General features: G+C 57.1%; 1 protein-coding gene across 2 annotated transcripts in view; it reads left to right on the top strand.

Moving 5' to 3' along the window:
* Positions 1 to 391: 391 nt before the first annotated feature.
* Positions 392 to 11567, top strand: part of FBF1 (Fas binding factor 1) — a 25768-nt gene continuing 14592 nt past the window's right edge. For both annotated transcript variants that reach the window (XM_037408624.1, XM_037408617.1), the window contains exons 1-8: positions 392 to 504; positions 955 to 1035; positions 1376 to 1403; positions 2108 to 2149; positions 2469 to 2559; positions 3015 to 3075; positions 3599 to 3649; positions 4867 to 4942. In XM_037408624.1, the coding sequence (XP_037264521.1) occupies positions 1033 to 1035; positions 1376 to 1403; positions 2108 to 2149; positions 2469 to 2559; positions 3015 to 3075; positions 3599 to 3649; positions 4867 to 4942 (352 nt within the window). In that variant the 5' untranslated portion in view covers positions 392 to 504; positions 955 to 1032. The remainder of the gene's footprint in view (positions 505 to 954; positions 1036 to 1375; positions 1404 to 2107; positions 2150 to 2468; positions 2560 to 3014; positions 3076 to 3598; positions 3650 to 4866; positions 4943 to 11567) is intronic.

Below are 11567 nucleotides of genomic sequence, written 5' to 3'. Positions count from 1 at the left end.
GGGGTCTCGAAAGGAGGGCTGGCCCGGGGGTCTCGAAAGGAGGGCTGGCGTTGCTCCTTATTGGCGCCAATTAACAACAATTAAACACCAGGCCAGGGCGTTAAAGCCCCGATTTGTGCCAGGGCACGTCCTGGGGGTGGCCGGGGGCACCGCAGCCCCTCTCAGCCCCTCCTGCGGGGGGTGCAGCGCCTGGGGCACCCCCAGCTCCGGGGGCCCGGCGGGGACTACACATCCCATCGTCCCGCGGGGGGGAGGGGCCGGGCCGGGCCGCGCCGGGTGAGCCGCGGCCTTCCCGGGGCGGGTGCGCGGCGTGCTGCGGGTGCGGGCTCGGGGGGCTGGGGGGGTGCGGGCTCGGGGGCTGCGGGTTCGGGGGGCTGCGGGCTCGGCCCTGGGGGGCTGCGGGCTCGGGGTCTGGCGGGCGCTGGCGCGGGGCGCCGGGGTCAGGGGGCAGCGGGCGCCATGGCAACGGGATGCGCAGAGGCGGCGCCGGGGGGCGGTTGAGCGGTAGGTGGGGGGCTCCGCGCCTCCGGACCGCGCACCCCTCGCCTCCAGCAGCGCTTTGCTTGTCCCAGGTCCCCGCGGGTGCCCCGGACCCAAGGGTGGGGGGGGTGGGGGGGTTTCCCTCCCTCTGCCCCTGGCTGCTCCGCAGGCTCTGGGCTAAGCGGGACCCCCCCGGGCTGTGCTGGGGTCGGGGGCGGCCGGAACCTTCTCCCTCCGTGGTTCCCTGGGGGGGGGGTGATGTCCCCGCCGGGCTGCAGGAGCACGAAGCCGGTTTGGGGAGCGGGGGGGTGTTTTTCAGACTCAAATGGAGCCTTGTTGAGAGGGGCTCGGGGGGTGGGGGCGGCGCGGAGCCAGCCTGGCAGGCTGCAGCCCCCCGAGCCGGAGAGGGACATCTCTGTGGGAGAGGTGCCTCCGGCCGTGGTGGCACATCGGGGAACCCTCCTCTCCCTTCAGGCAGGAGGTTGGTGTGGATGTGACCAGTGGTGCCGGGTCCCCCTGCAAGGTGGAAGAAGAATCCGTAAACGGACGCTGATGGTGAGTGTGGCCCTGTGGTACGGGGCTGAGGCAGGGCTGGGAAATCCGGATCTGATGCTCTGGCAGCTCTGCCTGGAGGCAGAAGTGATCCCAAGGGCTGGAGGGTCCTGCCCAGCTGGCAGTCAGGAGGGGCTGTGCTCACCCGTGTCTCTGAAGTTGGAAATATCTTTGTAGTTCTGCATTTCACTTGTCATTTCCCAAACAGCACGGGCAGGAGGAGGGCCTTGCTGCTGTTTATGGGATGCTCTGGAGAAACCTGCCTCTGGCTTTAGTGTGTTTTGAGAAAGTCCAGGACAGACTTGCCTCATTTTCTAATGAGGGAATTTTTCTTTCTCTCTAGGCTACAAAACCCAAGAAAAGTTTAAGAGGTACGTACATATGCTGCAGGCTCTCCTTTTGCTGTCCGTAGGTGCTTTGATCTGCTGGGAATGCCTGGGGCAGAGGGCGGGGGGACACTCTCAGGTGGCAGTCCTGGCTACTGAAGCGTTTCATGATCCTTGTCTGAAAGTTGCAGATGGTTGAGTGCATCATCATGTCGTTCCTGAACCAGAGATTTTCACCTGCCTCTCACATCAAGCGGATTTGTTTATTGAGGTCCCACATTCTTTTCTTGTGGGCTTTCCCAAATTCAGGGGAGAATTTAAGCATTTGTTTCAGTTCTTCCCATCACCTTATCCCTGTTTGGAGGGATACTGTTTGGAGGCCTCTTGCAGCCCCTGCTACTGAAGCAGTGCTTTTGGGGTTGCCCAGGGACTCGAGATCCTGCAGGGTGAGAGCTCACAGGTTAAGTGCTGCTTGTGGCCAGTGACTAACTGAATACAAAGCAGCTGGTTCATTTGATAAAGATACCCCATTTCTGGCTAAGTGAAGCTAAATTTTTTATCCACAAAATACTGATCAGGTCCTGGCAGTTCTCTCTAGACTGACAAGGAAGGCCTTATGCTGATGATGCTTAAGACCAAAACTTTATTCTAGCAGATTTCCAAAGAGCAAGCCATACTGAAACTGGGAGCTTTCCTATGCCTGCTTGGTGAGCTCACCTGCCTCTACAGCTTAATTTGTCTCATTTCAGGCTCCATCGATGATGTGCTTGGTGACCTCCTGGGCTATGATGGTAAAACGAACCTTCTTCTCAGCTGAAAGGGCAGCGTCCTTCTATTCTTACTCCCCTCCTGGGAGCAGGAGGTGCTGGTGCAACAGCCATTTGCAAGGGGGCTCCAGCTGTGAGGAGGGGATGGAGCAGGGAGCAGGGCTTCTCGGAGTCAGAGGCCATTGAATAGTCTGGACATCAGCTTTTGGGGAGGCAAAGTGAAGTTCACCTCTGATTAAAAGCCTCTGTGGCCCCGGGGTAGACAGCAGATCCCCCTTTGGAGTGCCTAGGTCAGGAATATGCCCGTGTCCATCATCCTCATCTCTCCCCGTCTTGTTTCCAGATGAAACCTCTCTTAAATCTGCCGAAGCTTCCCAGCCAGCTGTGGGCAGCAGTAGGAGAGCCCAGGACACTGGCTTGCAGGCCAGAAAGAAGTGAGTGCCTTTCAGACACAGCCTCTCCTGTGAGAGATCTCACTTGAAGATCTCTTTGTCCTCCCCAAATCCTTCTGATCTGCCCCATCCTTGGCTTTTCCACCTCCCTCCCTGCCCCAGCAGTGATTGCCTGGGAAGGCGAGTTATCTTCTGCGATGCCTTTGGGAACTGGGAGCCCAGAGCCCGAAGCTTTCCAGCAAGAGTTGGGTGTCCCCCAGCCTTGTACATCTTCTGTAAATCTGCTTTGTAACAGTTGCTTAAATAGAGCAGTCCCAGCACTGCTGTCCTTTATCCCAGTGCTATTTTAGCCTCATTTTCTGCGTTGTACGATGCGGCTGGTGTGGCAGCCCCGTGTGGTCTCCTCTGCCTCCCGCTGCCTGGCCTGGCTTGGCTGTCCCTGGACACACTGGCCGAGCTCACGTGTGGTGCTGCTAACCCCCGGGCTTGTGTCATAGGTCCATTTTAGAAGATGATTTCTTCGACAGACTCCCTGCGAAGGACATAAATTCTGCAGAGGTGAGTCCAAGGTTCAGGAAAGAGCCTGGGAGTCCCGAGGGCTGGGGCTGAGCCGGGCCAAGGTTGCGGCGGTATCACCCCGGCCAGGTCAGCAGTGGGGTGTCAGCGATGAGCTGTGATGTCTGGCTGAAGAGGTAACCCCTCTCCAGCATCCCAGTGGGGTGGGGACAGGGCGGGGGTGGTGGTGGAAGAAGGGCTTCCTGGTGCCTTGGGTGAGATGGAGCAAAGCTGGGGGGCACGTGCTGCTGCAGCCCAGCCTTCCTGGGTGCACTTTGGGTAAAGTGTTGTAGGAAGGACCTTCACCCAGAGCAATGGCCTTGGGTTTTCCTGATGCTTCTCCTAGAGGCAGCAGGATCTCAGCAAAGGAATTGGGGCACAGGGGGTTTCCAGAGAGGAGGTCACCAGGAGGAGCTGGGCATGTATTCTTCCATCTCATAAAATGGATATCAAGGGATATGGGGTAAGGGGTGAGGAGTTTCCAAAAATCTCTTCCCCTCTGATGTCTCCCCTCCCTGGCATGCAGGGATCCAGTGTCTCCGACACAGACCCGCAAGCTGTGCTGCAGACCCTGAAGGCAAGTCCTTAAATCCCCTCCATCTCCATGCATCCCCTCCATCTCCATGCATCCCCTCCACCTCCATGCATCCCCTCCACCTCCATGCATCCCCTCCACCTCCATGCATCCCCTCCACCTCCATGCATCCCCTCCACCTCCATGCATCCCCTCCACCTCCATGCATCCCCTCCACCTCCATGCATCCCCTCCACCTCCATGCATCCCCTCCACCTCCATGCATCCCCTCCACCTCCATGCATACCCTCCACCTCCATGCATCCCCTCCACCTCCATGCATCCCCTCCACCTCCATGCATCCCTCCACCTCCAACCATTGCATCCCCTCCACCTCCATGGCATCCCCTCACACTCCATGCATCCCCTCCACCTCCATGCATCCCCTCACCTCCATGCATCCCCTCCACCTCCATGCATCCCTCACCTACTGCACTCCACCTCCAGCATCCTCCACCTCCATGCATCCCTCCACCTCCATGCATCCCCTCCACCTCCATGCATCCCCTCCACCTCCATGCATCCCCTCCCTCCATGCATCCCCTCCACCTCCATGCATCCCTCCACCTCCATGCATCCCCTCCACCTCCATGCATCCCCTCCACCTCCATGCATCCCCCCACCTCCATGCATCCCTCCACCTCCATGCATCCCCTCCCCTCCATGCATCCCTCCACCTCATGCACCCTCCACTCCATGCATCCCCTCCACCTCCATGCATCCCCTCCACCTCCATGCATCCCCTCCACCTCCATGCATCCCTCCACCTCCATGCATCCCCTCCACCTCCATGCATCCCTCCACCTCCATGCATCCCCTCCACCTCCATGCATCCCCTCCACCTCCATGCATCCCCTCCACCTCCATGCATCCCCTCCACCTCCATGCATCCCCTCCACCTCCATGCATCCCCTCCACCTCCATGCATCCCCTCCACTCCATGCATCCCCTCCACCTCCATGCATCCCCTCCACCTCCATGCATCCCCTCCACCTCCTGCATCCCCCCACCTCCATGCATCCCCTCCACCTCCATGCATCCCCTCCACCTCCATGCATCCCCTCCACCTCCATCCATCCCCTCCACCTCCATCCATCCCCTCCACCTCCATCCATCCCCTCCACCTCCGCCCCAGCGCGCTGCCATGGCCTCCAGCACCAGCCTCCGAAGGGAGAAGCAGCTCTCACCCTGCTCCCCATCCTTGTCCTCTTGCTTTCCAGGATATGGATGACATGGAAGCTGATCTCCTGGGAATCCCGAAACCCAGTTCTGGGCCAGGGAAGACAACTGTGAAAGGTCCTGGGAAATGTGACCTCTTGGGAGGCAAAAAACCAGGGAATGGTAGCTCCTGAGGAAGGTAAAGGAGATTCTGCTATTCTTTTCAAACCCTGATTGTAAACGAGCAGGGATATTTTCCTGTCCTTATCTGGGATACGGAGCAAAAAGTGGATTTGTTCCCCAAAATGCTTTTCCTGGTTGCTTTTTGCGGGAGTGTTATTCTGGCCATGTGTTATCCCTTAGGAGATCCCTGGACGTCACTCACACCAGCAGCCGCTGCCACCTCCCACCAAACACCACTCGGCTGTTCCCTGGGGCGGTGCAAAGTGTTTCTGGTGGGGAGCCCCCTGCTCTGGGGGCAAGGAGAGCCAGAGGAGCTACATTTCAGATCTGCCAGTCCCTAAAGTGCCCTGGTCTTCCCCTGGCCCTTTTCTCCTCTGCTTGCAAGGAGACCCCTCCGGAGAGATGTGCACCTGGCAGGGCTGTGGGGGGGTCTGTCCATCACAGCGGGTGCTTTTAGGGGGCTGCCACCCAAAAAGCGACCCTTAGCTAGGGTGGGACAGGGGCATTTCTGCAGTACCTTGTCTCTGAGAGCGTGGCCCTCTCTTTCTAGGAGAGAAAGTGCCTGCGATGGAAAGAGGCGCTCTCGTCCCCTGCTGCTCCCCGACACAACAAGAAACTCTAACTTTGAAGGTGGGATCTCACTTCACGCGGCTGCGGGGGGCACTGGGGGCTCTGCCCGTGCTCCTTTGCTGTAGCTTGCCTCGTCTGTTAGTGGAGGCTTGATGGTTAATAAGATACGGAGTCCTTCACCCCTATGATGCTAGTGCAAAGTAATCCTTCAGAGGTGACCAAAGGGAAAAAAAACCTCTGCATTTGAGGCCCTCCCCAGGACAGGGCTGGGGGGTGATTCTGGGGGCATTTGCATTTTATATGTGCTTGGTTTTTAATGATTGTAACACTTGGAGCCCCTGTGTCAGGGGGATTCTGTCCAGCTTCTGAACAGGGGAGTGGTTTCCTGGCACAGCTGAAATCTGGTTCTCAAAGCCTGTGCTTTAACAAAGATCAGGATCTGTTAAAATCACTAATGGGCTTTAGGTGATTTAGGTGGCCTTTCTCCCCTTTTTCTTTGCCTAAGCTGTTCAGGCATTAAAGCACCCAATTTTTGAGTTATTTTCTTCTGGGAGGATGAAATGTGGAAAAACTGAACGGAAATCTAAGTCTTTGAGTGTTTGAAGTTCAGGGAGACTCAAGGGTATCCCAGGTCCCTGCAGGACCCACGCTCATGGCTTTGGGCAGATACACTCTGCTGTCCCCATGTGCACGTTGCGGGGAACAGTGGCTGGCGTAGTGCAGAACTCTTCTTCTAAATAACGTTGCGTTTGTTTGTTTTTTTGTTATTCTTTTCCTGTACCTGCTGGTAATTCCCAGATTTAGATATCCTTTGGCAGGACTTTTATCTGATGAGGAGCAGGATGCTCCCAAGAAACCAGCTCCAAACAGGCGCTAAAAACAGCTCTGAGGAAAACCAGAACAGAGCAAGAGAAAGGTAAGTGGGGTTGCTCAGTGCATCCTTTGTATTACATAAATCAGCAGCATGGATTAGTCTGTGTGAGATCCAAAAGATTACATTGAAACCACCTAGTCCTACCTCTTATTAACCAGTAACGTAATTTAGAGCAGCTGGTAACAGGGTTAATTGTGCCAGCTCACCAGTGCTTGATACTTGCAGTGCGCCACAATTACGGAGCTGAGCTTTCCTTTCCAGGAATGGAGGCTCTGATCTTACCTTTGACCTCATCCAGCCGTTCTGCACGCATTGCCAACTGAGAACAAATTTTCTGGGTCAGGATTTGGGTGTCTGAGAGCAGCACCGGTCCGTGCCACACCACAACTGGGGCACCTCTGGTGGGATCCAGCTGTGGCTGTGTTACAGGCACTTGTCCCTCTTGTTCCTGCAGCAGGGATGCTAATGGGTCTGAGGGTCCCCTAAAATCACCTTTCACCCTGATAAATCTACTCTGGATGCAAGTAGCAGCTGGTGGGTTAGGGCAAGGACTAAGGTGTGTTGGTAGAGAGGGACTTTAGGCAAAAGGGGACAGGAATTATCTGACTGGAAACTTTCAAAGGTAAAGAAGCTCCTGGCGTTATCCAGAGCTGGAAACCCCAGTGTCAGTGGCACCCAGTGTCCCATCAGTGGATGCATGGCTGCAGACCAGGCAGTAGTGCATTGCCGCTGTGTTACTTGCTGTGAGATCTGTTCGCTGATCTTAAAAATTACTTTTTTAAATGGTCCTGAGAGATAAGAGCAGGCAGGGATGCTTTGATCTCCTGTTTAAAAAAAAAAAAAAAAAAAAAAAAGCCTCATCAAACCTTTACCATGTTGATCCCATCCACAGAGCCACCTCCACCCCAGACGCCCCTGCACACCGTGGCCCCGTCCAGAGAAGGGCTGAGCTCCTTTTGAAGATACCGATGATGACCTGATGCATGCGCTGGACTTGGCAGTGGCTCAAAGGAGCTGAGAAGCAGGAAAGAAGGCAGAAAAGTAAGGGCAATGAAGAGGCATGAGGGTAAAGCAGGGATGGCTTGTGCGTTGGGATGGTGCCAGCATCTGGGGGGGACGGGGATGCTGGAGCTTCTGCCTGTGGGTCCCAGAAAGGGGCAGAGCAGCCTCGTTTCACAGAGAAGAGCCAGAGCACCCTGGCAAGGCTGTGTGACAAGAAAAGCCCTGCCTCCCAGGGAAACCTATCGCCCACTGTGTCACCACAGAGGGTGCTCCGGCCAGCCCGCTCCAAGCTGGATGAGTTGCTGGGACGAAATTCCGTGGCCAAAATCCTGGAACAGCCAGGCACAGGAGAGCGCAGAGAGTTCAAACTGGATAAGAAGTACCAAAAGCAGCCAGGTGAGCGTGGCCAGGGATGCTGGGAAGGTCTGCAGAGGTGATGGCGTTGGCTTGGGAGGCGAGATTGATTTCTAATGCCTTGAAGGGGAAATACCCTTTCTGTAGTGGTCAGCAGGGTGGCTAATGGGCTCCATCAGCTCTGGGCAAAGGTGACTGATGCAAAGGTGTTGCACCCTGCCTTCGAGGCAGCCTGGGGCATTTGCAGCAGCTGTAACTCACTTGCCTTTGGACATGGACTGATTCTCAGCAAAGCACTTTTCCCCCCGCTGGAGGAGACACGTTGCTCGCAGGTTTCCAGGGAAGATGTTCCAGCTGTGTCTTCCCAGAGGCAGCAATCGCAGTGGGAATTGCAGGGGAGGAGGAGGAGGGCTGGTGTCTTTGCAAACAGCCGCTCCTCTAGGCGCTGACTCAAAGCTGCTTGTCTGAACAGAGAAGGAAGACGGCTGGGACAAGGAGGATTTTGTCTTTGGAGCGTACCAGCCGACGGTGGCCTCCATGCCCAAGGGCCAGCGGCGAGGAGGCAGCCTGTGGGTATTGTGCTCTGTGTGTGGAGCTCCAGCCAGCAGCCACGCTGGCCCCGCGGCAGAGTGGGCAGGGTCCCGGGCAGGGTCCCCGGGTCCTCTCACAGGCACGTATGTGACTGCTTCTCCTTGCAGCAGGTTTCCAGCCGAGAACAGCAGCGAACCAAAACCAGAACCGCTCCAAATCTCCTCTTCAGCCAGCCACAGCCCTGTGCGGAGCAGCCGGACTAGAGGTGACTGGCTGGGCTTGAAAGTGAGGATTTTATGGATTTGAAGCCAACATCTGCAGCAAAAGCCAGTCCTGCAGTGAGCTACCCCAGCCCCGGCACAGCCAGCCGCCCGGCCCCACCAGCCAGCTCCCGGCTGCAGAGGCAGTGCTGGCTAAACTGACCCGCTGGAGGAAGACAACTGGCTGAGCGCTGCCTTGTCTCGCAAGAAAGCCCAAGCACAGGCGAGTCAGGAGCAAAGTGCCAAGCCCTTGGAGTCCCAGAAGGAGGGCTGGATCCCCACTCTCCTGTCAGGTAAAGCACAGTTGGTGGCCACAGGGCTCCCATCATGCAGCTGCTCCAACAGGACGTCTCAGAAATCCTCTGCTCGGATTTAAGAAATCCATTTTAAGCGCTCTCTTCCCTCGGGTTGGGTTAATAACGCAGAGGTTTCTCCCACTGGTGCAGCCTGCAGGGCCATCGCACCTCTGGGCTCTCCTTCTAGTCATGGCTGAGATTGCACGGCTGCCCCAGGTCCTGTGGGATTGTCCTGGATCAGCATACCCCCGAGCTCCACGCATGCTCCTCATTCCTGCCTTCTTTCCCCTTCATTCCTCCTAGTTCCAGGAAAACCACCTCCTCCAGCTGAGTTGGCACAGACGGGTTCAGGCTTGTGCCATTGGGATGGGACTCAGAAGTGAATTGCAGAGAAGCAGCCGTGTGTGTCGTGGGCAGGGGCATGTTGCCCAGGGGAAGGGGGTGGATGCAGCAAGGAGGAACTGGTGTTCCTCCAGAGATGGAGGTTCTGAGGTGTCTTTGCTCCCTCTGAAGCCAACAGGTTGAATCCTGCCGCAGCTGAGTGGGATAGGTTTTCACCTGCAAGGCAGGAACTGGTGTTGAGGGAAAGGATCTTGTCTTTCCTTGCCTCCTGGGCTCTCCCCCATGGGATGTTTTTGCTTGCAGCCCAGCCAGCCAGCCCCGCAGGAGCACCGCAGCAGGCAGCTGTCCCGCAGGACCAGCAGCGAGTGCAGATGGCTCCAGGTGAGGCCTCCTTCACCTTTCAGACACCTCCACAAGGGAGAATTCCTGTGGGAAGCGGCTGCATGTGTAGGTGGGGGAGCGGGGAGGGCTGGTAGCCAGCCGTGACCACTTTGGTCTGGGACCTGTGTAACCGGGAAGGAAGGCAGCGCTGAAGGATCGTCGGGCTCTTGCCTGTTCGATCACAGTGTGACAGCCAAGCTTTAAACTTACAAAAATGCCAAGCGGGATAATGTCTGCGTGCCTCTCCCTGCGCTGTGACACTGCTGTGCGTCACTTGTGTCTCTGTGCCCACACAGGCAGCCGGTCCCCTGGCTCAGCACCACGAAACAAGCCTCGTTCAACCATCGATCCTGCGAAGGGGCATCCCTCCAGAAATGCCGGTGCCTTGGGTGCGTTTCCTGTGGTTGTACGTTTGGGCAGCAGATTTGTACAGTTTGGTATGCAGAGAAGGGCCTCCCTGCCCTGAAAAAAAACCAAAACCAACCCCCCAAAAAAGGCAGGAACCACAGCACTTCCCTTGGCCACATGAATGCTGCCCAGGCTTTGACCAGCCATTGTCGGAGCAGGTTGCTGAGCTGCAGTCCCACCATCCCCATTTCAGCTGGTGTGCTGGGGCACACTGAGCTCCGCAGTGCTGCCTTTGGGGTTTCAGAAGGCTGTGAGGGACTCGCTTTGCCTGAGCAATGGGTGTGCATAAGTTCACGCTGCCCCATCTGTCTTCCCTTTGCTGCCCCCACACTTGTCCCACCAGTGCTATGTGCTGGAAAGACCCCCTTCTGCTCTGGGCTGTGGCTGTGCACCGGTTCAGAGGCCGCTGAAAGTGGCTTAGGGGACCCAGTCTCCTCCCTAGGTGAAGGAGATGGAGGAGCTGTGCTTTGTCCCCTGATTTACTCTGCAGAGCAGAGTCCCCCGTTGTGTGTGGAGTGGGGATGCAGACACGGACAAGCCTGTCTGACCCTCTGCCCCCATTGCCAGCTCCCAGAGCGGAGCGCGACCCTCATCGCTGTGCCCAGGCGACCCAGGCCCTCATCCTGCTGGGGGGAATGGTTCCCATTGCTATATTCAAATCATGGACTTGTCCAATTTCAGCCTCTACAGGCTCATTCCCAGGAAAGCAGGAGCGCCAGGCCCTGCCCTGCTCACTCAGGTAGGTTGCTGGGTCCGTGCCCCGAGTGGTGCAGGATCAGGGCAGCGATCGCGAGCCCTCCGCTGCCGACTCGCCGCCATCCCACTCGGTCCGTGCTCCCTCGGCCTGAGGAGGATGTGCCCCACTTGCATCTCTGGGAAGCCGTGTCATGGAGGCAAAGAGTTTGGAGTCCCCCCGAGGTGCCACAAGTTGCGTTTATCAGGCCAAAGCACGGGTGCTATGGATGCTTTGTAATCATGTGGTGTTTATGCCCTGCATGGCCTGAGCAGCATTACACAGTTCCCCAGCATATATATATATTATATTAACTAGACAACAGAGGCTCCAGGTGATAAAGGACTTTTTCTCAGTTGATTTTCCCCAGTATAGTGTTGAAGATGCTCTGAGATTATTTCTAGACAACTGAAGGAGAATTGAAGCCTTTCACAGAGAAGGCAGCTCTTGCTTGGTCTTTGAAGCTCTCCTCATCCAGCTGGGCCTCCTCGCCCTGCCCTGGTGGGGGACACATGTTGTCTCCCAGAGGGCTTGTGGTCTCAGCCTTGATTCTGCCCCCAGAGAAGGAAGAGCGCAGCATGCTTGTGTGGGGTGGGGGCTGCCGAGTGTCACCTGGGGAGAAGGGACCCACGCCACACTGGGATTGGGCTGGAGGGGGTGGGGGTGGTACTGCAGTAGTCTGGAGATGGATCGCCGTTTCCAGGCTAAGGGAGAAATGTTCTCCCCAGGGCTTTACCTCCCTGAGAGCATCCCTGTGTCTCCGCAGGTTCCTGCACCCAGGGCACATGTCCAGGCTGCCCCGCAGCTGCAGGTAAGGCAGGTGCCTTCT

The sequence above is a fragment of the Falco rusticolus genome, chromosome 1 (genome assembly GCF_015220075.1).
Source record: "Falco rusticolus isolate bFalRus1 chromosome 1, bFalRus1.pri, whole genome shotgun sequence".
NCBI lineage: Eukaryota > Metazoa > Chordata > Aves > Falconiformes > Falconidae > Falco > Falco rusticolus.
This window is presented reverse-complemented; position numbering and strand designations above follow the sequence as displayed.